The sequence below is a fragment of the Ammospiza caudacuta genome, chromosome 23, assembly GCF_027887145.1.
Source record: "Ammospiza caudacuta isolate bAmmCau1 chromosome 23, bAmmCau1.pri, whole genome shotgun sequence".
Classification (NCBI taxonomy): Eukaryota; Metazoa; Chordata; class Aves; order Passeriformes; family Passerellidae; genus Ammospiza; species Ammospiza caudacuta.
This window is the reverse complement of record NC_080615.1, coordinates 5,536,719-5,561,281: the sequence shown is the minus strand read 5'-3', so window position 1 is coordinate 5,561,281 and position 24,563 is coordinate 5,536,719. Positions and strand designations below refer to the sequence as shown.

General features: G+C 48.8%; 1 protein-coding gene across 1 annotated transcript in view; it reads left to right on the top strand.

Moving 5' to 3' along the window:
• GRAMD1B (GRAM domain containing 1B) overlaps nucleotides 1-24,563 on the top strand; it is a 128,069-nt gene that overhangs the window by 82,559 nt on the left and 20,947 nt on the right. Inside the window, exons 3-8 of the mRNA XM_058818971.1 lie at nucleotides 1,140-1,350; nucleotides 9,818-9,838; nucleotides 20,142-20,226; nucleotides 22,008-22,111; nucleotides 23,608-23,703; nucleotides 24,008-24,088. Coding sequence (XP_058674954.1) covers nucleotides 1,140-1,350; nucleotides 9,818-9,838; nucleotides 20,142-20,226; nucleotides 22,008-22,111; nucleotides 23,608-23,703; nucleotides 24,008-24,088 — 598 coding nt within the window. The remainder of the gene's footprint in view (nucleotides 1-1,139; nucleotides 1,351-9,817; nucleotides 9,839-20,141; nucleotides 20,227-22,007; nucleotides 22,112-23,607; nucleotides 23,704-24,007; nucleotides 24,089-24,563) is intronic.

Genomic DNA, 24,563 nt, shown 5'->3' with positions numbered 1-24,563 from the left:
GCTCCTCTAGGTTTTCAGGGAGGAAATGATCCATTTGGAGCACATTGCTGTGCGTTATTGTGATTGCTGTGTGCAGTTTGGCTTTAATCATAGCCCTTAAGAGTCTAACAACTTCTTTAATTCAGTCCCTCGCAGCTGTAATTCCTCCATCCTTTCCCTGCTGCCTGTGCTGTCAGGTGTTTGGTGTTGCTCATGAGAAATCAGGCTCCTGAAGAAGTTTGTACAGATGCAATCCCTGCACCAGGCTCCTCTGTGACCTGCTGGCTTGGGCAGCACAGCTGGAAAAGCCTCGAGGATGTCTGGCCTGGTCAGAAATAGATTTGGCTCCTGAAGGAAATGAGTGATGGAGGGAAAAATGGGAGTAGTGTGTGGGATTCTGAAGAGTCTGGCAGGAAGGAGAGGCATCAAAAGAGAAGGAGCAGTGAGGAAATCTGAGTTTTCCTGTTCTGTGTTAGTTTGTGCATTACTGGGACATTTGCAGAGGAAAGAGAATGAGAAGTTCCATTCCCCTCATAATTTCTGTAAAACCCTGAAAGGCCTTGCTTTTCCCATTGTGAAAAAGGAACTCAATTTTTAATTTTTTTGTAATTACAAACGCTTTTGGGTCACAGCAAACCGTTTCCATGCCCAGCTCTAACTGGTGTGGGAAAGGATGGCTCTGCACAGGAAATGCTGCATTGAATGTCATCACAACTCCCCTCCCAGAGCCCAGGGGTTTGTGATGCTCTTTGATGGGGTGTTTTGTGAAAGGTGTGACCCCATTTTCGTGCATCCTGTTGAGGAGAGCTGCACTAACAAAGGAGGGGCAGAGCGGGGCTGTATTGAGCACACGCTGACACTTCTCTCGTTCTTCAGTGCACATTTGATTTTTCTAAGCTCAGATCGTTTGAAACTCCAGGAGCCAACGCGTTCCTTCTGGTGGGCACTGCTCTGTGCTCTGAGGGGTTGGAGGGTGGTCGGAGAAAGGCACTGCCAGCAGTTCCTCTGCTAAAGGAGAAGTGCCTAAACCCACGGGGGCCGCGGGGAGTGCTGCTCTGACAGCTCAGGAAGCAGCTCTGTGCTGTGGCTGCTGCCCAGCCCGGGCTGTTTCAGCGTGGCCGTGCTCTAACCGTGCTCCGTGCCCTCCCTGTTCCCCGCAGCACCGCCAGTAACTCCAACCGCAGCACGCCCGCCTGCTCCCCGATCCTGCGCAAACGCTCGCGCTCGCCCACGCCGCAGGACGCCCAGGGCGACGCCATGGTGGAGAAGGGCTCCGACCACTCCTCGGACAAGTCGCCGTCCACGCCGGAGCAGGGCGTCCAGAGGAGCTGCTCCTCACAGTCAGGCCGCAGCGGGGCCAAGAACTCCAAGGTGAGCTTGAGCGCGGGGACGCGGTGCCGGGATCAGCCGCGCTGGCTTTGTCCTCTGCCGCCTTCTTCTCTGGCTGGTTCCCTCCCTCTTCACACGTGGGGTTTCTGAGGGTTCTGCTAACTCAGAGTCCTTCACCTGGGTCAGGCTGAGCACAGCTGTGAGGCTACAGCTTTCTCTAGGTCCTGTTTGCTCTAGGTCCTTTCTCTCAAGGAAAGGTCCTTTCTCTAGGTCCTTTCTCTCAAGCTGAGAAAGGAAGGGTGCTTTCTCTAGGTCCTTTCTCTAGGAATGTCTTTTCTCTAGGTCCTGTTTTCTCTGGGGCCTTTCTCTCGAGGAAAGGTCCTTTCTCTAGGTCCTGTTTTCTCTAGGTCTTTCTCTAGGTCTTTTCTCTAAGTCCTTTCTCTAAGTCCTTTCTCTCCAGGAAAGGTCCTTTCTCTCTAAGTCCTGTTTTCTCTAAGTCCTTTCTGTAGGTCCTTTCTCTAGGAATGGTCCTTTCTCTAGGTCCTGTTTTCTCTAGGTCCTGTTTTCTCTAGGAGCTTTCTCTCCAGGAAAGGTCCTTTCTCTAGGTCCTTTCTCTTGAGGTCCTGTTCCTTGGGAGGTTCTGTGGGAAAACTCCTCCACCGGGGGTTTTCACACACCTTGAAAATCAGCTGTTGCAATTGCTTTTTTTTTCACCTGGATCATGAAATCAATCAGGTTTCCCCTGTGAAGGGCCTGTGAATTTTCCCAGTCCTATCCAAGCCCTCTGAGATCAGTTCAAATTGCACAGAATCACTTTTCCTACCCTCTGCCCATTCCTCCCATGGCTGCAGTGTTATGGCTGGCTTGCCCAGGGTCGCTGATATTTTTCCCAGGAAGGTTTTGTGTCTTTGGATGGTGTTAGAAACAGCTTTGTCTTTACTGTGTAGGGAAAGAGTGTTTCAGGTTTGGCTCTAGGTTTTTGTGTGAGCAGTGGGACCTGGTAAAACACACACAAGAGCCTGGGGTGCCAAATAAACCTTTGATTATAACCCAAGATCAGTGATGTGTCAGCTGTCAGGAGCACTTGTGTTTGCCCAGATTTTTGAAGGGAGATGTTTCAGCCTGAATAATTTCCCAGGCAGATCTCTGATGGTTTGTATAAAATGAATTGTTTGATCTTTGCCTGATTTATTGTTGGATTGTGTCACCGACCAGAAATCCTCATCCCCTCCCCTTCGTGGCCACTGAGCAGAGGGAACAGCACTCAGTGGCCCACATTCTCATCTCTCACCACTTTGGGGCAGTCTGAGTTCAAAAGAGGGGGGAAAAGGGTTTTTCAAGCTGAATCATTGGCGTTCTGAGGTTGCCCTTGAGGTCAGCCTGGCTTCCTGTGCACGCAGTGACCTACAAACCCCGTCCCAGTGCTGGTGACACCCTCAGCACGGGGTTGCCAGCACTGAGTTCCCAAAGGAAGCCATGGGTGGGAGGCAGGAGGATGCAGGGCACCCTGGAGCCACACTGGGGGTGCTCACAGGGAAATGGGATCCTTGGGAAGGGGAGCTGTTGCTATAGGTCACGAAAAAACACAAACTCACACCGCTGTTCTCAAGGTGAAGGAAAAAAGAAGTTTATTTTCCAACTCTAACATTTATAGTTTTCTAACAGTGACAGTAGATGGGAGGGTGACAGTGCCACCTCTCCAATGACACTGGTCAAACTAACAGTCCATCAACTTTCTCTTCTTCTATAAAAGAATGCAAAACTATGAATTATTTACAGAAAGTGTGTGAGAAAGTTCACTACAGGAATGTCTACGTTAAAAAGCTTAGAAAATCTTAGTGACAGGGAACCACAGAGAGGAGTTGTGTCACCCTGGCCCTCAAAATTAAAATCATGGGAGTGAGAATTTTACCAACACAGTGACTGCTAAGCTGAACTTTAATTCATTCCTGGTGTTTTCCAAGAGGGTGCAGTGCTCTCTGTTGGGTGTGTGGGTTTTCCTTCTCTTGATCTGCCAGGTAATTTTTTCTTTTCTCCCTAATTTCTCTCTTTTCATTCCTGCATGCTTTCTCTCCGATTAAGTCACACAAGCGCCTCTCCAAAGTAAGCCTTCTTTTTTCTCTCGTGTCCCCCACTGTAGAGCTGTCTCACCACTCAGGAACCCTCCCTGTGGTGCTGAGTGCTGACCCCAGCCAGGCATTCTCCTGCTGTGCCTGGGAGAATGCCAGCAAGAGCTCAGCCCCGTGCCTGTAGCTGGAAGCTGGGTTCACTGGCATCACTGGCATCTCTGTGTTTGCTCACACAGACCGAGAACTGGCCTCTTCATCACACCCCTGTGATGAACATTATCACATCCCAAACCATTTCAACCTTTCAGTTCTGCTTTCCCCTCTCCCTTGAAGTGAGCTGCTGTTTTTGCCAGGGAGAAATCCTCTGGAGCTGAACAGAGCCACCTTCCCTTCTCTTTCCTTCTCCTTCCATGATTTCAGAAACAAGAGTTGTTCCGTGCTTTCAGAAACCAGAGTTGTTCTCCATGACTTCTTCCCTGCTTTCCATGATAAATTGCATTTTTGTGGCCAGTGATCTCAGCTTACTGCCCTGGCAAGCTCTGCTGTGTGATGTAAATATTAAAGATCGGTGATTTCAGGTGAACCCAGCTTGAACCTGGTAGAGCAGAACCTGTCCCAAATGAATTGTGAGAATTCATGGGCTCGCTCTGAGAGGTGAGAAGTGGAAGATCCCTCTGTGGGTGCTTGAATTGGAGATAAGATCGTTTGGGATTTGATCTCACACCTCTGTGCTGCCCTCAGAAGAGTGGAAAAATCAGAAACACAGGTGGGGTGTTGTCGGAGAAAGTGGCATTTCCACTTTGTGGCAGCAGAATGGCTTGGATGGCTTCACAAAAATCCACAGAATGGCTTCACAAAAATCCACAGAATCCTTGTCTTGGCCTTTCCCCAGTGGATGCCTCAGGTTTCCTTCTAGGCAAGTTCTCAGAGAGCAGTGCTGGCTCACTGTCATCCCTTGGTCATGGTCCTTGTGACCAGCCTGACCTTGCATGACTTGCTGCTGTCTGCTGGGAGCTTCTTGGTGTGTTTTATTTTAGACAGATTGTCTTGTGCCTGGTCTCTGTAGCTGGGATAAGTGCAGGGGAGCACTGGGGGGCTAAAGCCTCAAGGTGAGGTGTGCAAGGTGTGGAGTAGCAGAGTCCTGGCAGGTGAGTGTGGGCAGGACAGGCTGTGCTGAGCTGCAGGTGCAGAGGTTTGGGGACAGGGGTTGGTGGGAAGAAACTTGGACAGAGAGATGTTTATAAAATGTGTGTGCTCTGAGGTGCCAGCAGCCAGCCCCTGCTTCTGTGAGAGGGAAAAACCCAACCAGTGTGAGGCAGATGGAGAAAGTGAGGGAAGTGCAGCCCCGATGAGTTCAGAGGGAAGGGGATCCCAGGCAGGACCCCAGCAGCCCACCAGAGCCTCCTGCCCTGCTCACACAGAATATTTGAGTTGGAACCACAAGCATCATCGAGTGTGCAGCCTGTTCTGTGCGTCCTCTGGCACAAATGAAGAATTTTCAGGCATTAACCCCCTGCTCCACCCCACACAGAATTTTCAGGCATTAAACCCCCTGCTCCTCCCCACACAGGCAATTCTGTTGTCTGCTCACACAGGGAGAGGTTAGGAACAAAAATATAGAGGGCAAAGATTCCAAACTCTCCTTTCTTGGCCTCTTCTCCTCTCCCCACCCATCTCCTGCAGGAAGGATGGTTTGCTTTCCCAGCCTGTCTGCCTAATGAGGTGGAACAGCTCGAGCCCATGAGTTTGCTGCTGTGTCGGTACAATCGCTGCTTGAGCTCCCTGCCCTCTTTTGTGTGTGCTGTTCTGTCGTGCTGCAGCGCTGCCGTCAGAGGGAGTGCTCCAGCAGGAGATTCAAATGCTGGAATTGTCACAGGGAGTGCTCCAGCAGGAGATTCAAATGCTGGAATAGTGAAAGGCAGTGCTCCATCAAGGGTTTTAAACACTGGAATTGTCACAGGGAGTGCTCCAGCAGGAGATTCAAATGCTGGAATTGTCACAGGGAGTGCTCCAGCAGGAGATTCAAATGCTGGAATTGTCACAGGGAGTGCTCCAGCAGGAGATTTAAACGATGGAATTGTCCCAGGAAGTGCTCCAGCAGGAGATTTAAATGCTGGAGTGCTGCAGCATGAGTTTTGAGCACTGGAATAGTCACAGGGAGTGCTCCAGCAGGAGATTTAAATGTTGGAATAGTGAAAGGCAGTGCTCCATCAAGGGTTTTAAACACTGGAATTGTCACAGGGAGTGCTCCACCAGGAGATTTAAACACTGCAGTGCTCCACCAGGAGATTTAAACACTGGAATTTGTAGAGGAGATGCTCCATCAGGAGTTTTAAGCACTTGAGTGCTCCATCAGGAGTTTTAAGCACGAGATTTGTCACAGAGTGATTCACCAGGAGTTTTAAACACTGGAATTATCACAAGGAGTGCTCCACCAAGGGTATTGAGCACTGGAATTGGCATAGAGAATGGTCCACCAGGAGTTTTAAACAGTGAAATTTGCAGAGGAGATGCTCCATCAGGGGTTTTAAACACTGAAGTTGTCACAGGGAGTGCTCCAGCAGGAGTTTTTGAGCATTGGAATAGTCAGAGGAAGTGCTCCAGCAGGGGTTTTAAGCTCTGTAGTGCTCCACCAGGAGTTTTAAACACTGAAATTGGCAGAGGAGGTGCTCCAGCAGGGGGATTTAAGCACTGGAATTGTCACAGGGAGTTCTCCAGCAGGGGGATTTAAGCACTGCAGTTTTCCACCAGTGTTAAGCACTGGAATTGTCCCAGGGAGTGCTCCTGCAGGGGTTTTAAACCCTGGAATTGTCACAGGGAATGATCTATCAGGAGTTTTTGAGCACTGGAATTGGTAGAGGGAGTGCTCCACCAGGAGTTTTAAACACTGGAGTGCTCCAGCAGGAGCTTTAAATGCTGGAATTGTCACAGGGAGTGCTCCACCAGGAGATTTAAGTACTGGAATTGTCACAGAGAGTGCTCCAGCAGGAGTTTTTGAGCACTGGAATTAGCAGAGGGAGTGCTCCAGCAGGAGTTTTAAGCACTAGAATTGTCACAGAGAGTGATCCATCAGGAGTTTTAAACACTGGAATTGTCAGAAGAGATGCTCCATCAGGGATTTTAAATGCTGGAATTGGCAGAGGAGATGCTCCTGCAAGAGTTTTAAACACTGGAATTGTCACAGGGAGTTCTCCACCAGGAGTTTTGAACTCTGGAATTGTCACAGGGAGTGCTCCAGCAGGAGATTTTAAGCCATGGGATAGTGAGAGGCAGTGCTCTACTAAGAGTTTTAAACACTGGAATTGTCACAAGGCGTGCTCCACCAGGAATTTTAAGCACTGGGATTGTCAGAGGGAGTGCTCTACAGGAGTTTTGAGCACTGGGATTGTCAGAGGCAGTGCTCTACAGGAGTTTTGAGCACTGGGATTGTCAGAGGCAGTGCTCTACAGGAGTTTTTGAGCCCCGGAGTGCTCCACTGGCGTGCCAGTGCTGCTGAGAGGCAGGAGCTCTGTGTGAGGTGCTCAGGGTGCAGTTTGGAGTATGCCCTGTGTGCCCTGCAGAGCTGTGACCTTCCCTAGCACTGCATGCAGGTGTCAGGTCACTAAATCGTGACTATTTCGAGGCAGTAATTAAAGGCTTAGAGAAAATATCCCATTTTTCACATTCCTCCCAAGCTCTTCCTGGTTACAGCCCCCCTGTAACCACGAGCTCTGCTCTGTGCTCCTGTAGCATCATCTCTGCAAACCTGTCCCATCTTCTCCCTGTCTGTTCTGTGTGCAGCCCCCTCCTCCTGTTACTGATTTGTTTTCTCTTTTCAGTTCTAATGCGTATGGTTTCTTTTTCCAGTATGACAGACTTAACCTGCTCAAAGTAAGAATATGTTTTTCCTTTTTCATTCTTTTTTCCTCTCCCCCTCTCCATTTTACTGTCTGTTGATTTTCACAGTTTGCATCTCCCTCTCAGTGAGTTTTAAAAACAAAAGATAAATTAGAAGAGAGATTTAAGGAGAGATTTAAGGGCTGAGGTTGTTTAAATTTTGGACAAGTCTTGGTGGAGGAAAAGCTGAGGTTTGAGTGTTGGTATATTTAAGGATGTTGGTAAAATTATGGACATCAGTATAATGGAGTATCAGTATAATCAGCAATCATCCATAATTATGGATCTCAGTATAATTTTTTTGTGTGGAAGAGCTTAAAGAAGAACCTGCAGAGCTCCTTTATAGAAGACCCTTGATTGAGGGAAAATGGAATTCAAATTTGAGGAGGGAAAAGAAAAATAAAATAGTTCCTGCAATGAATGCAGCAGAGAGGACTGAAATCCTGTTGGGCTGTGCTGGCACCACAGCATGGGCACCCTGATTTAGCAGGCAGAGTGGCAGCAGTGCCTCTGCTCTGTGTGTGCCAATTATAGTTCGATTATGAGGGTTTTTTTTTCCCCAGGAATTTCTGAGTTACGCCTTTTGCTCGTTAGGGCAGACAGATGGCAAAACAAATCTGCAGGAAAAGCAACTCCACCTCAGGGGCTGTGCTCCTGAGGACAAGGTGCTGTGTGCATGGCTCAGATTAATTACCCTGCTGCTGTTTTTAGTCCAGACTGGGTTGCATAAGGCTTTTTTTTTTTCCACGTCCTACTTGCAGGGAGGGATGACTTCAACCCAGTCCTTTATGAATGGATCAGGTGTGGCCAAGTATGGAGAAGAGTGGGAAGCAGGAGGAAATTCCTCTGCTTGGAACGGGATATGAGCCGTGCCCCTCAGCTCATCTCCTTTCCCCAGGATTTTGGGGGAAAAAAAAGAGGGTGTTCCTCTTTTTAATGTCAGATTTTTGTATTTTAGCTTGTGTGCTGTGTGACTGTGGGGCTTTTCATGAGAGAGCTCTGCAATGGATGCTTCAGAAATGGGATGCAGTGAGGTTCTGTGGCACACAGGGAGCTTGGAGCAGGCAGATCCAGGGTGGGAACAGAGCTGCCCTTGTCTCTTCACAGAAATCTGTTCCACTCTGATTTCATCAACACTTCTTCCCTGTGGCAGAGCACCCTGTGTGTCCCTGGTGGGCAGGCAGTGCCTGTGTCCCTGTGAATGAATATTCCAGGGAATTCTCAGTGAGGTTCCTCTGTGTCCAGGCACAGCACAGAACGTTTCCCCTCCTATTCCAGCCTGGAAAATTCTCCAAGGTCAGCAGCAAGATGGCTCCAGAGGAGGGAAGGCAGTGAAATATTGCTGCTGTTCTTGTGTGTTGTCCACTGAAGGGTTTGGGAGAGGGGACAGCACAGCTGGAGCTGCCCACCCTCATGGGGAAGGCTCTGGTGCCCCCAGGATTCACTGCCATGAGGGAAATCCTCCCAAAAAAGGGGGATTCCTGTGTCCTGAAGGAGCTCAGTGTCCTGCCCTTGGAAAGCCAGCCTGGCTGCAGTGGGAAGCTCATTCCTTCCTCTCCCTGTGCAGATAAATCTCACCTCCAGCTGGAAATTGCCAAGCGTGGCTTTCCAAGCTGAGCCAGCTCTTTTGTGTGCTCCAATGTGACTGTGTGGCCTGTCCTCTCCAACCATCTGAAACGCCATGATAAGGATGGGGGAAAAAAATAAAAAAATCCCATGTGCAGATGATGCAAAACACTGTGGCTGAAATGCTGAAAAAAAAAAAATCTATCTTTTTTTTTTCCTTGCCTAGCTTCTCTAGCGATTTTCTACAGCACTTTTCCTGGCTCTGTGTGTGTGTGTGTGTGTGTCCCTTTTAAAATTCAAAATACCCTTGGGACATTTGCCTTTTGTGGGCAAAGCTGTGTCCTTGCCCTTGGCACTGCTTGGAGGGCTCAATGTGAGTTTGACCAGCGGGCCAATGGAAGAATGAAAACCCCAAAGAGATGATGATGATGGTGATGTGGTGATGATAATGATGATGATGATGATGATGATGATGATGGTGATGTGGTGATGATAATGATGATGATGATGATGATGATGATGTGGTGATGGTGATAATGATGATGGTGATGATGTGATGATGATAATGATGATGGTGTGGTGATGGTGATGGTGATGATGATAATGATGATGGTGATGATGTGATGATGATGATGATGATGGTGTTGTGATGGTGATGATGTGATGATGATGATGATGAGCTCCTCTGTTGCTGGCTGGCGCTGCTGGTTGCAGACAAGGTGACAGCATGTCTGTGTGTGTGTGCATGTGGACATGCACACCTTGGCCTGAACTGTCTCCTGTTCCAGACTCCTGCTGCTGGACTTGTCCCTTGCTCCTGTAACTGGGGATAACTGTGTCACACCACACTGTGAAACCCATTGAAATCTTCTGTTTAATCCCACTTTCACTTCACTAATGATCCAAACCAGATTGGACCTGCTTTCTCTGTCCCTCTTTCTTTTTGATCCTAAGATCTCTGTGCTAACTAATGCTTCTCTTTTATTTTGTCCTTACAGAAAAGCCAGAGTTGGTATAATGTAAGTACTCCTGTTTCTCTTGTCCCTGGGTGGCTCTGGGTGGGAGGGGGGAAGGTGCAAAGGGGCTTTGCAGTGGCACTGGGGCACCCTGACCATTTCCAGGAGGAGGAGCTGGAAATGGCTCAGCACTGGCAAAGGAGGGCTGGCATCCGCAGGGAAGGGATGCCAGAGACAGAGAGCAGAAGCTTTGTCCTTTTGGTCACTCTGGTGATGCTCCCCACATCCTGCAGCTCTGGTGTCCCAGCGCAGGGTGTGGTGACACGTGGTGACAAACAGAGCTGCTGTCACAAACACATTTTATGAAAAAATCCTTTCCTTAGGATTTTTCCTCCTGAGAAGCTGACAGGCCTCAGGAACAAAATGTAAACAATGGTTATCTGCTGCTGTGGAGTGCAACAGGTGCATCTGTGATTGGTCTCATGTGGTTGTTTCTAATTAATGGCCAATCACAGTCAGCTGGCTCGAACAGAGAGCCTGAGCCACAAACCTTTGTTATCATTTCTTCTTTTTCTATTCTTAGCCAGCCTTCTGATGAAATCCTTTCTTCTATTCTTTTAGTATAGTTTAAATATAATATATATCATAAAATAATAAATCAAGCCTTCTGAAACATGGAGTCAGATCCTCGTCTCTTCCCTCATCCTCAGACCCCTGTGAACACCATCACAGCTGCCACCCTGCAAACCCTTTGCCTCTCTCAGGGTGGTCTGGAGGCCACAGAGGAATTATTTTCTACCAACCCCAGAGAAACACCAACCACCCTTTGCTTCTGCCTTGGTGTTTTTTCCTTCTGCCAGCACGAGGGGCACAAAGCCGGTGTCACCTTTGCACGGTGGGGCCCCCACCCTCTGCAGTAACCACAGGCAAATGCAGCAGCCACCCACGGGCAGCCACAATTCCTGCCCTCCTGCAGCCTCCAGAGCAGGATGGGGGCAGCAGAATGTGGGATTTGGGCTGAATTTGGGCAAGGTGGAGAGGCAGAGTCAGGATCCTGCTGGGTGTGAGCAGCATCGCAGGAAGAGACCCCAGAGGCAGAGAGGGACAGAGGCAGCGAAGAAAAGAATAAGATTTTATTTTAAGAATAAAATACAAACCAGGGTGGGCCAAAGTTGTGGAGAAGGACCCTCTGAAGTAGCCACAGGCAAATGTGAGAGAGGGACAGAGACAGTGAATAAAAGAATAAGATTTTATTTTAAGAATAGAATACAAACCAGGGTGGGCCAAAGTTGTGGAGAAGTACTCTCTGAAGTAGCCATAGGCAAATGTGAGAGAGGGACAGAGGCAGTGAATAAAAGAATAAAAAGATTTTATTTTAAGAATAAAATACAAACCAAGCAAGGTGGGCCAAACTGGTGGAGAAGTACTCTCTGAAGTAGCCATAGGTAAATGCAGCAGCCACAGTTTCTGCCCTCCTGCAGCCTCCAGAGCAGGATGGGGGCAGCAGAATGTGGGATTTGGGCTGAATTTGGGCAAGGTGGAGAGGCAGAGTCAGGATCCTGCTGGGTGTGAGCAGCATCGCAGGAAGAGACCCCAGAGGCAGCGAAGAAAAGAATAAGATTTTATTTAAAGGATAAAATACAAACCAAGAAGAGGTGGAGGAGTGGCAGATAAGGGCTGTGAGCAGATGCCTCAGTCTGAGCTGGCTGCTGCCAAACCCTGGCTCTGTCACCAGGCTGGAGGTGATTTTGGCTCTTACTGCTTCTGCCTGTAGCTGCTGAGCTCCATTCCCTGCTGCATGATGCTTTGCTGTGCTCTGCTTCTGTGGGTCTCTTGTGTTTTTCATGTCCTCTCTATCTTATCTTTCTGTTCTCTTGTTTTTCCTCCATATATTTTCAGCATGAGAGACAGTACATCCGGAGAGTAAGCACTGGCTGCGTTTTTTTGTGGTTTTCCCCACCCCACCCCGTTATTTTCCTTTGTAAACAAAACAAAACAAAACAAACCCATTTTCTAGTTAGCAGAGACATTCTGGCCAGATAAAAGCAGCAGTGTGAAAATATGGATGAGGCACAGAGTGCAGGGAGTCAGTCAGTCCTACTTGGCTGTGTTATTTCCGTTAAAAATTTGCTAATGCATCTCCTTGATGGAGTTTGGCAGCTCCTTCCAGGCGGGATTTTTCTGCCATTTGGACCATTCTGGTTCCTCCATTCCTCTCCCTTCTGAGGGCAGCTCTAGCAATGAACCAGTGGAATCTCCATCTTCATGAAATCTCACAATTTCCTTTGCCCCACTCTTATTTTACACAAACCCCTCCACACCGTTCTGTGTGCCAGGCACTGTGCAAACCCAACCCAAAAAACAATCCCAAAAAGAACAAACGGACCTCAAAGATCTGCAGGGCACCACCAGTTTTCTTCATTTTTTTGCTGCTTTTAACTCGTCTTTTTGTCTCTGGAACACTGCATTCCTCTTTGCCAGTTGGAACCTTCCCTTTCCCCTCTCCTGGATTCCTTTTTCTCTATTTTTTTGTGGTTTTTTTTCCTTAAATGCCACCAACTTCTCCTGCCTTGTGTGTTCTGTGGATCCCAGCAGTGCTTTTTTTTGGGATTGCCATCCCTGCCCTGTGGAGAAGTGGGAGGAAAGGGCTGAAATGAGCTCATGGGTTGGTCTGGCAGAGCTGCCCCTCTCTCTGGTTGTGCTTTCTCTGCTTGGCTTTGCAGAGGACACATAAAAACTGGTGCAGGTGCTCTGTGAGAGTGAGAATATTTATTGTTTGGGAATAAATGCACTCAAGAGTTTTGGGGGTTGCTTTGTGTTCTTGTCCTTGTGGTGGAAGAGCAGAAGCTCAGGGGAAAGGAAAAATCCCTGAGGTGCTTCTCAAGCCTTTAGTGAGGAATTGTGTACATGGAGATTTTGGTTTGGAAATATTGTGGTTTTTAGGGGGGAAAATCTGTTGGTCAGTTGTGGTTTAACCATTGTAGTGTCTGCATGCTGAATTATTGTTAATTCATTTATTATTTTAAAAATAATTCATAAAATAGACCTGAGTCCTTAAAGCTAATTTTCCTTTGTGGTTTTGTTTGCTGCAACAGAGATGCACTTACCCTGTACCCCTGAGGGGCTCTGAGAGGTGGAAATTTGTGTTTGGCTTCCCTGGGGACCCCAAGGAGGAGCTGCTCTGTCTGGGGGGTGTCAGTAACTCCACACTTGGGAGAAGCCACTCGCCATCCAGCAGATGCCATTAAAATGAGAGACAAACTGGGGGTATTTTGCTGCCAGGGATAAAATCTCTCTCCTTCTCTCCTTATTTTCTCTGGGTTTTGGGCAAAGGGCCCCATTTTGGTGTCACTGAGCCTGACATTCTGAGCCTGGCAATTCTGCCTTGGTTTTCCTGCCTCATTCTGCCTCACTTGGGCTGTGAACCCTTCTACTCCCTGTTCCCAAATTGGAGTTTGTGTCTGAATATCCTGCAGCATTTCTGCTGCTCCACAGCAAGGTTTGATTTTAATTCAGCACCAGGAGAATCCAGAGGATGCTCTGGAAAAGAGAATGAATAAGGTGAACTTGAAAAGTTAGAGAAAACTCAGCTGACAGCAGGGAAAAGGTGAGATTTAAACCCATGAAGTTCTCACTTTGGCATTTACATCCCAAGGTCTGCCTTGCTCTGAATTCTTTTATTTTATCTCTCACATGCCTGAATATTTTTCTTCTTCCTTTAACTGAGCAGTGAAAAGACACCAATTGACTCTTTTAGGTGTTCCTAAATATTAGAATATCAGGAATATTTGCTGTCCCAGCCAGTGTGGGCAGGTCAATAGATCCCACACTGAATAGAGCCCACAGCTGAATAGAGCCCACACTTTCCCCCCTGTGTTTGGGAGAGCAAAGTCTGCACTCAGGATTGCCTGAATATTTTTCTTCTTCCTTTAACTGAGCAATGAAAAGACACCAATTGTCTCTTTTAGGTGTTCCTAAATATTGGAATATCAGGAATATTTGCTGTCCCAGCCAGTGTGGGCAGATGAATAGAGCCCAGCCCTTCCCACCTGTGTTTGGGGGAGCAAAGTCTGCCCTGAGGATTGCAGGGAGTGGGACAGGAGCCCTGATCCTGCAGCTCTGCCAACAAATTTTCTGCACATAAATTCAGCACACAAATTTGCCAGGCAGCCCTCAGCCTGGCAGGAGCTCAGAGCCTCAAAAATAACCCCAAAATGCCCGTGAGGAGACAGGCAAAGGGGAGGGGGCAGAGTTTTCCTTTAGGGGAATGCAGGGAAAGCCTGTGCAGGAGGAGCTGGGAGGATCTGACGTGGATTGTGAGGCTCTAAAGGGCCTTTGTGGGGAACTCTGAGCAGCTCTTGAGCTTCTGGAGAGTACCCAGACATCACAAGGCTGATAAGGAATCAGCCCTGGCTGGGCTCAGAGGGCTCTGTCTGTTCTTGGAGACCTCGTGGGTGCCACAGGGGAGACTCAGCTGCTGGAAAGAGTAAAACAAAAAAAAATTCCTGTAAAGGCAACGGGGAATTCTGCCTCATTTTGGGGAGAACATCAGGAAAACCTTTCCAGGGGTGGCAGGTGAGCAGCAGCAATCATGAGAATGGAGTTTAATGCAGAAATCCAGGCCTGACGTGTGAGCAGAGTGTTGAAGAGCCCTTTTCTCTGTAAATCAACACAATCATCTTTGAATTCCCAGTAACCATTTCATGATGGTTAACTCTCCCGGTAACCATTTCATCAGATTATTTCTGGAGCAGTGTTAACTCCCTGCCTTTCAGATGCTTTAAATCCTGTCAAATTTCCCCCCCTTTTCTCTTTAAATCAGCACAATCATCTTTGAACTCCCAGTAACCATTTCATCAGATTATTTCTGGAGCAGTGTTAACTCCCTGCCTTTAGGTGCTTTTTATCCTGTCAGGTTTTCCATCACTTCCAATGTGTGGATTACCAGTTGCTGGCTTGTAGAGGCACTAAATTAGCAGTAAACATTTAGTGCCAGCTCCTGTGATGATGAACGCAGATCCATTTTCCAGCCCAGATCCCAGTGATTACTTTGAAGCATCTTCCTCTGCTTTTCAATCACTTTTAAAAGGAGAAAAAGATGGAAAATCTGAGAATGGGTTCAGAGGAGATGCTGTTGGACTTTCTTTGCTGGTTTTTCACACCAGCCCTGCTGTCACTGGGGTCTAAACTCTCCCAGATCCTGTTCTGTTTATTCCAGCAGTTTTCCAGAAGCAATGTAAACTACAGAAAGCCCATCAGTCATGAAAATTGGATGAGCTTTTCCTTCCCCTTCTCCTCTGTTCCTCGTGCTACCTCTGCTCCGTTTTCTGTGCCCTGTGCCATCTCTCTCCCTGTTTTCTGTTCATTGTGCCATCTCTGCTCCAATTTCTGTTCCTGTGCCATCTCTGCTCTCTCTTTTCTGTGCCTTGTGCCATCTCTGCTCCCTTTCCTCTGTCCCTTGTGCCATCTCTCTCCCTGTTTTCTGTTCATTGTGCCATTTCTGCTCCATTTTCTGTTCCTTGTGCCATCTCTACTCCCTGATTTTTGTGCCACCTCTGCTCCCTGTTTTCTGTCCCTTGTGCCATCTCTCTATTTTCTGTGCTGTCCAAGACTCAACATTCCTCAGGTTTTGTGTTCTCTGCCCTGTCCCTTTCCCCAGCAGTGTTTGCTGGAAGTTTCCATGGAGGATTTGTTTGTGTGGAATGAGGAGATGTCACCACAGGGAGATGTCACCACAGGGAGTGACCCTTGTGTCCCCATTCCTCAGGGAGCAGTTCCCTCACCTGGGCAGTGCCATCCTGTCCCATCTCTGTGTTTGCAGTGCAGTTAATGTTTTAATGTTTGCTGCCTCCAGCTCCAGCTCAGCTCTTCCCATCACTGCTGGCACATCTCTGCACAGACAGAGGGCTGGGGGTGGATTTTTATTTTATTTTATTCAGTTCCTTTTGGAGTTTCCAGCCAAATGAAACTCAGTAAAGCATCCAGTAAAGCAGTGCAGGTGGCTGCAAATTCTTTGTCATTCACTGGCTACAGAATGGGGCTTTTTTGGGCCTGCAGGGACTTCACTCAGCCCTTCATTTCCAAACTGACCTGACTTATTAATGAATCCTAGAAAGTCCCATTTTTGGGGAGAAGAGTGGGTTCAGAGATGCACCCAGGAGTGGTGCAGCCCCTCAGATTCTGCCTCTGTGGGCCTCCCATGGCTGCTTCCTCCCAGCTACATCCTTTATTTTTATCTATCACATGCCTGAATATTTTTCTTCTTCCTGTAACTGACCTGAGCAGTGAACAGACACAGAACCACAGAACTACAGAATTCAGAAAAATCACAGAATCACCAGGTTGGAGGAGACCCTAAAGATCATGGAGTCCAACCCAGCCCCAACCCCTCACCCAAACCCTGGCACCCAGTGCCACATCCAGGCTTTGTTAAACACACCCAGGGATGGGGACTCCGCCACCTCCCCAGGCAGAACATTCCAGAACTTTATCACCTTTCTGTAAAGAACTTTTCCCTGCTATCCAACCTGTATTTCCCTTGGCACAGCTGGAGGCTGTGTGCTCTGGCTGTGTCAGTGCTGCTGCAGACAGAGCCCAGCCCCAGCTGAGCACAGGCACCTTTCAGGAGCTGTGAGAGTGATGGGGACACCCCTGAGTCTCCTTTTCTCCAGGCTGAGCACCCCCAGCTCCCTCAGGGGTTCCTCTCAGGGTTTGTGTTCCCAGCCCCTCTGGATGTGCTCAGTGTCCCAAGGTCCTGCCCAGGCTGAGGGCCCAGAGCTGGGCACAGCACTCCAGGTGTGCCCTCACCACTGAGCTCAGTGGGGCCCAGGAAACACAAATATTGCTCCTCACACGTGCAGAGCAGCTCAGGTGCCCCCCATCCATCCATCTCAGCCCTGTGGACAGCCCCCATCACCCAGGGGTGTCTGCAGGCTCAACAAGGCTGCGTCTCCTGAGTCTCCTTTTCTCCCTCAGTTGTTCCTCACAGGGTTTGTGTTCCAAACGCTTCCACAGCCAATTGTCTTTTTCAGGAATACAGAGTTTATTTCTTTTTCTAAATCTGAGAATATCAGGGATATTTGCTGTCCCAGCCAGTGTGGGCAGATCTCAGGAGCCCCCCTGTGTTTGGGAGGGCACTGAGGCCTGCAGGGAGAGGGACAGGGGCCCATGTGCAGGGAGTGGGACAGCAGCCCACGTCCCAGGCTCCCCTCAGCCTCCAGCACACTCTGTCCAGCAACTTTCCATGACAGGAAACATCTGCTGGGAGGCAGGGCCGGGTTACTGCCGGGCATTGGCCGCCGGCGTTCCCAGCTCCACTCACTGCAGCCATGGGGAGGCATTTTGGGATCTTCCCTGCCCGCCCCTTCCATGAGAAGCACAGAGACTGAGGCTGCCTTTAAGAGCAGAGCCTGAGGCGCTGAGGAAGCAGAATTGCTGCTTTTTCTGCTGCCACAGAGGGGAGAGCTGAGCTGGAGCTGTTGGAGCCGCGTGAGTCGGGGCCGGAGCTGTGTGGGGTCGGGTCTGGCACCGCTGGACATTTGGGGGCTTGTGCTGCCCTGCTCACACCTGCCAGGGCTCCTGCAGGGGATGCCCACAGCGAGAAACTGCTGAGGCTGCAGCAGGAGAGCACAGAGAGTGCCCAGCAGCACAATCACCCCCATGAGCCTCTTTGGGAAAAGTGCTCTGGAGGGGAGATCCTGGCTGGGATCATCAGGGGCCACCTGGGATGAGCTGGATGTGGGCAGGAGAGCAGGGGAAGGCACCTAAACCCACCTGGACTCCTACCAAGCTGCACTTCTGGGCTTTGGATGTGGGCACGAGAGCAGGGGAAGGCACCTAAACCTACCTGGACTCCTGTCAGGCTGCACCTCTCTGTGCTTTGGATTACCTGGATATGAGCAGGAGAGCCGGTGAAGGCACCTAAACCCACCTAAACCCACCTGAACTCCTTCCAGGCTGCACTTCTGGGCTTCGGACAAGCTGGATGTGGGCAGGAGAGCAAGGGAAGGCACCTAAACCCACCTGGACTCCTGCCAGGCTGCACGTCAGGGCTTTGGATTACCTGGATGTGAGCAGGAGAGCAGGGGAAGGCACCTAAACCCACCTGAACTCCTGCCAGACTGCTCCTCTGGGCTTTGGATGAGCTGGATGTGGGCAGGAGAGCAAGGGAAGGCACTTAAACTGACCTGAACTGCTGCCAGGCTGCATTTCTGAGCTTTGGATGTGGGCAGGAGAGCAGAGAAAGGCACCTAAATTGACCTAAACTCCTGCCAGGCTGCACCTCTCTGTGTTTGGAAGAGCTGGATGTGGGCAGGAGAGCAGGGGAAGGCGCCTAAACCCACTTGGACTCCTCAGGCTGCACCTCTCTGGGCTTTGGACAAGCTGGATGTGGGCAGGAGAGCAGAGAAAGGCACCTAAACCCGCCTGGACTCCTGCCAGGCTGCACCTCTCTGTGCTTTGGACATAAAGAAGGAGCAGAGGGAGCAGGACGAGCAGAGTTGCAGTGGAGCTGGGCAGCTGAGCAGGGCTGGGGGAAGGAGCTGATGGATTCCCTGCTGGAGTGTGGCTCCCTCTGGGATCTTTGCCTGGACCAAGAGCTGCCCTGGTGGGACCTGGAGGGACTTGTGGACTTCTCTGGAGGAAATGCCAGCCCTGGACCTGATGGAATCCCAGCTGTGAGTGTCTGAACTGAGCTGGCTGTGCTCTGGCAGAGCAGAGCCTCTGCCAGGACAGGTTTGAGCTCCTGCTGAGCCCCAAGCTCAGCCCTGCAGGGATTTCAATCCCCTTTCCCCACTCCATCCCCATCCTCTCTGCTTGTTCCTGGAAATCTTGGCCTTGGGTTCTTGCTGGAGCCCATCTCACACCAAGATATTTTCCAGATGTTCAGGCTGGGAGTTTGGGAAGTACAATTGATGTTTCTGTCATCAGCTGGCTGGCAGGTTTTGCTCAGAGTGAGATCCCTTCCTCTGGGCCCTCTGCTCCTGTTGGAATATTCTGTTTCTAGTTTTGAGCTGCTGTGAGGAACAGGGAACACTTTTGGGGGCGAGGGGTTGTCTGTGATTTGACAACCAACATCAAATCTGCTGCAATCTGACAGCTTTCGGCAGATCTGTGAGGCTGATTCTAAATAAACTCTGTATTCCTCCCACCCCTGTGGCTCCACCACCATTCTTAAGCAGAAATTGCCTTCTCTAATCTCAGAATTTTGGGGCCCTTCAGTGCTGGAACACTCCCACATTTCTGCCCTGGTAGATCAGTGCCTCTGGATTGTTGGATAAAGAAGGAAAATGTGTCTCCTTCTCTGCATTTGTGGGAAAAGGAGCATTGCAGATCCTCTGGAGATGTGGATTTGAAGGGGTTGTGGCTGTGGGGAGCAGCTGGCACAGGGTGGAGGAGCTGTGGGCTGTCACACCATAAACCCTGATGTCCCTCCAGCCCTGTGGTCCCTGAGCCCTCCCTGAGGCCAGGACACAGAACAGGGGCAGGGCAGGGTTCAGTGCCTGGGATATTTGGGAGAGCCCTTTTGGAGTGAAGTGTTCTCACTATCCCAGCACGTGGCTGTGTTTGGTGGGGAGAGGGGTGGGAATGGAGAATCCTGAGCTCTTGGTGCCAGTGCTTGCTCAAGCTCCTCTGAATAACCTGGCAGGGCTGAATAACCCATTTTCTGAGGCAAACCCTCATTTTCTAGGGTGAAACCCCCATTTTCTGGGTTGAATCACGCCTTTTCTGGGGTAAATCCTCAATTTTCCATGCTAAATCAGCCATTTTCTGGGGTAAATCTATTTTCTGTGCTGAATCCTGTTTTCTGCGGTGAATGCCCTGTTTTCTGGAGTTAATCCCCCATTTTCTGTGCGGAATCCCTCATTTTTGGGGGTAAATCACCTATTTTCTGTGCTGAATTCCTCATTTTATGTTCTGAATCCCCCATTTTCTGGGGCAAATCCCCATTTTCCTGGGGTAGCTGCCCCATTGCTGGTGTTTGGCAGGTGAGTGCTGCAAGCAGAGCACACGCCCTACCTTGGGCAGCATGCAGGGACAGGGAACTCTGTGCAGGGACAGAGAACTCTGCAGGCACAGAGAACTCCTGTACAGGCACAGAGAACTCTGCAGGCACACAGAATTCCTCTCCAGGCAGGGCTGCAGCCTTTCCAGGATTTTTCCCTTTCCAGCCCGGATTGCTCTCCCAAGCCACGTTCTCCTCTTCCTCTCCCTCCCTGCATAAAGCCCGAACCCTCCCATCTCTGGGCTGTGATGGGAGCTCCTCGGTGCCTCTGCCCCCCTTCTCCTGCTGTCCCTGAGGTGTCCCTGTTGTCCCCAGCCCATGTCCCAGCTGCCCCTTGTCCTCACAGCCCCTTTTTCCCCGCAGGTGCTGAGCCCCACGTACAAGCAGCGCAATGAGGATTTCAGGAAACTCTTCAAGCAGCTCCCGGACAGCGAGCGCCTCATCGTGGGTAAGGGCAGCCCCAGGGGGCTCTGGGGAGGGGAACAGCACAAACCCAGCCAGGTTTTCATTCTTAAATTCATCCACAAACACCTGGGGTTGATGTCCAAAAAGGTGACAGAGTCCTGGAACTTTATTCCAATTAAAAATTATTCCAATAAACTCCGAGCGCCTCATTGTGGGTAAGGGCAGCCCCAGGGGGCTCTGGGGAGGGGAACAGCACAAACCCAGCCAGGTTTTCATTCTTAAATTCATCCACAAACACCTGGGGTTGATGTCCAAAAAGGTGACAGAGTCCTGGAACTTTATTCCAATTAAAAATTATTCCAATAAACTCCGAGCGCCTCATCGTGGGTAAGGGCAGCCCCAGGGGGCTCTGGGGAGGGGAACAGCACAAACCCAGCCAGGTTTTCATTCTTAAATTCATCCACAAACACCTGGGGTTGATGTCCAAAAAGGTGACAGAGTCCTGGAACTTTATTCCAATTAAAAATTATTCCAATAAACTCCGAGCGCCTCATTGTGGGTAAGGGCAGCCCCAGGGGGCTCTGGGGAGGGGAACAGCACAAACCCAGCCAGGTTTTCATTCTTAAATTCATCCACAAACACCTGGGGTTGATGTCCAAAAAGGTGACAGAGTCCTGGAACTTTATTCCAATTAAAAATTATTCCAATAAACTCCGAGCGCCTCATTGTGGGTAAGGGCAGCCCCAGGGGGCTCTGGGGAGGGGAACAGCACAAACCCAGCCAGGTTTTCATTCTTAAATTCATCCACAAACACCTGGGGTTGATGTCCAAAAAGGAGACAGAGCAGTCCTGTAACTTTATTTCCATGTCTATATGGATTAAATAAATGCTATATACTATATACTATATACTATATACTATATACTATATACTATATACTATATACTATATACTATATAATATATAATATATAAATAAACATGGATATTATATATGAAAACATGAATATATATTTTTATATATTATATATTTCGATTTGTTAATATATATTATCATATATTTCATGATATAGGTTTTCATTCTTAAATTCATCCAGGGGTTGATGTCCAAAAAGGAGACAGAGCAATCCTGGAATTTCATTTCCATGTCTACATGGATTATATAAATAAACGAAATATAATATATAATATGTATTCATATATTATATATAAACATGGATATTATATATGAAAACATGAATATATAATTTATATATAATATATAATATATAATATATAATATATAATATATAATATATAATATATAATATATAATAATTATATTTTATAAAATATATATCCATTTTTATATATAACATATATATATTTATATGTTAATATATGAATATATCCATAAACATATTAAATACATCAATGAAGTGGTTATATTTAATGAAGGGCCTTCAGGTATGGTCATGAGTTTTTCACACAATTACAAGTTTGGTCTATTTGCATATCAGGGGTTAATTGTCCAATTAGAGCTTCATGTAATGAGATCATATTCCCCCAGTTTTCTCTCCTCCCCAGTTCGCTTTTATTTGTGCTTTTTGGGGCCTGAGGCTGTTGGGTGTCCTTGAATTTCATGCCCAGAGGAATTATTTTTTCTGACCAAAATGTGAAGAGTTTATATGGAGTTTATATGGAGTTTATATGGAATTTATATGGGGTTTAGACTCATGCACTGATGCAGCTCATGATCTGAAAAACACAAAGACAAAAATCTTAAGGTATCAGTGGCATCTTGTGGTTTTCTGCTCCTCTCTGACCACGTGCTGTCCTCCCCCAGATTATTCATGTGCCCTCCAGAGGGACATTCTCCTGCAGGGCCGCCTCTACCTCTCCGAGAACTGGATCTGCTTCTACAGCAACATCTTCCGCTGGGAGACCCTGGTGAGGCTCCTCTGCTGCCATTGTCATCAATTTCTCCTTTCCTGGTGTTGTTTCCTGCCTGGTGAGGCTCTCCCACTGTGGGCTGTGCCCACATTGGCTTTGGAAGGGTCGTTCCTGCTGCCTTTGTCTTGAATTTCTCCCTTTCCTGGTGTTTTTCCATGCCTGGTGAGGCTCTCCCACTGCTGCCAACCCCGGGGCTGTGCTCACATTGGCCTTGGAAAGGCTTTTCTGCTGCTTTTCTCATGAATTTCTCCCTTTCCTGGTGTTTTTCCCTGCCTGGGAGACACTGGTGAGATTGTCCCACTGTTGTTCCCTGCCTGGTGAGGCTCTCCCACTGCTGCCAACCCTTGGGCTCACATTGGCTTTAGAAGGGCTCTTCTGCTGCCTTTCTCATGAATTTCCCCCTTTCCTTGTGTTGTTCCCTGCCTGGTGAGGCTCTCCCACTGCTGCCAACCCTGGGGTTCTGCTCCATAGGCAGCAGGAGCAGCCCTTCCAAAGCCATTCTCATGATTTTCTCCCTTTCCTGGTGTTTTTCCCTCCCTGATGAGGCTCTCCCACTGCTGCCAATCCCAGGGCTCCGATTGGCTTTGGAAGGGCTCTCCTGCTGCTTTTCTTATGATTTTCTCCCTTTCCTGGTGTTTTTCCCTGCCTGTTTTTCCCTTCTTTTAACCCCCTGTGTTCTCAGAGGTGTATCCATGTCCTCAGTGATCGCACCAGGTGCCCATATTCAAATCTGAGCACCCATTGGTTTGACCACAGCTCCCAAAACCTCACTTCCTTTTCAAACCAGGACACTGGGAGACACTTGTGAGGCTCTCCCAGTGCTGCCAACCATGGGGTTGTGCCCACATTGGCCTTGGAAAGGCTTTTCTGCGGCCTTTGTCATGATTTTCCCCCTTTCCTGATGTTTTTTCCCTGCCTGGGAGACACCGGTGAGATTGTCCCACTGCTGCCAACCCTGGAGCTGTGCTCACATTGGCTTTGGAAGGGCTTTTTTGCTCTCTTTCTCATTAATTTCTCCCTTTCCTGGTGTTTTGCCCTGCCTGGGAGACACTGGTGAGGCTTTTCTGCTGCCTTTCTCTTGAATTTCCCCCTTTCCTGGTGGTTTTCCATGCCTGGTGAAGCATTCCCGCTGCTGGCAGCCTTGGGGCTGTGCCCACATTGGCTTTGGAAGGGCTTTTCTTCTGCCTTTCTCATTATTTTCTTCCTTTCCTGGTGTTTTTCCCTGCCTGGGAGACACTGGTGAGGTTTTTCTTCTGCCTTTCTCTTGAATTTCCCCTTTTCCTGGTGTTTTTCCCCGCCTGGGAGACACTGGTGAGGTTTTTCTTCTGCCTTTCTCTTGAATTTCTCCCTTTCCTGGTGTTTTTCCCTCCCTGGTGATGCTCTCCCACTGCTGTTAACCCCGGGGATCTGCTCACACTGACTTTGGAAGGGTTTTTCTGCTGCTTTTCTCATGATTTTCTCCCTTTCCTGGTGTTGTTCCCTGCCTGCTGCAGCTGACAGTTCGCTTGAAGGACATCTGCTCCATGACCAAGGAGAAGACAGCCCGGCTCATTCCCAATGCCATCCAAGTTTGCACTGACACTGAAAAGGTAAATCCCACATGGATGAGGCTGGCTGGGCACTTAGAAGGGTGTGTGTGGGGTTTTTCCAAGCTGGGAAAAGGACTGGGAGCAGGGATTGTGCTGAGCTGGAGCTCAGGTGTGGGGCCAGGTGAATATCCAGGTTTTACAGCAGCACATCTCTCACAGAGCTGTTTCAGTGCTCACTCCCTGGTGAGAGCCTCTCCATGAGCTCACTCCAGCTGGAAAGTGACCCCAAACAGCTTTATTGTGTTCTTCACCTGTTTTTTGGCTTTTTCTGAGCTGAGTTTTCTCTCTCTCTCTCCCCATCCAGCACTTTTTTACCTCCTTTGGGGCTCGGGACAGGACGTACATGATGATGTTCAGACTCTGGCAGAATGCTCTGCTTGACAAGGTACAGAGGGATGGATGGAAGGATGGGGATGGATGTGGGCAGGAGCATCACTTCTGGCTGAAAAAACACCCAGGGACAGCAAACACAAGTGTTTGGGCAGAAGGGACAAAAAATAAAAGTGGTTTTGGGCAGTAAGGACATTAAACACAAGTGGTTTTGGGCAGTAAGGACATTAAACACAAATGTTTAGGCAGAGCAGGCTCATAACTGCAGAGGCAATTCCCTCTTTTTGCAGGGAATTTTTTTCTGGGGTTAATCACCCATTTTCTGAGGTAAATCACCAATTTTCTGGGGGAAATCACCCATTTTCTGAGGTAAATCACCTGTTTTCTGGTGTTAATTACCCATTTTCTGGGATAAATCACTGATTTTCTGGGGTGGGTGAATCACACAGTAGGTGCCACTCTGCCTCTGCTGAGGACTCAGGGTCTCAGGAGGGAATTTTGGGTTTTCTTTGGAAGTCTGTAATTCCACA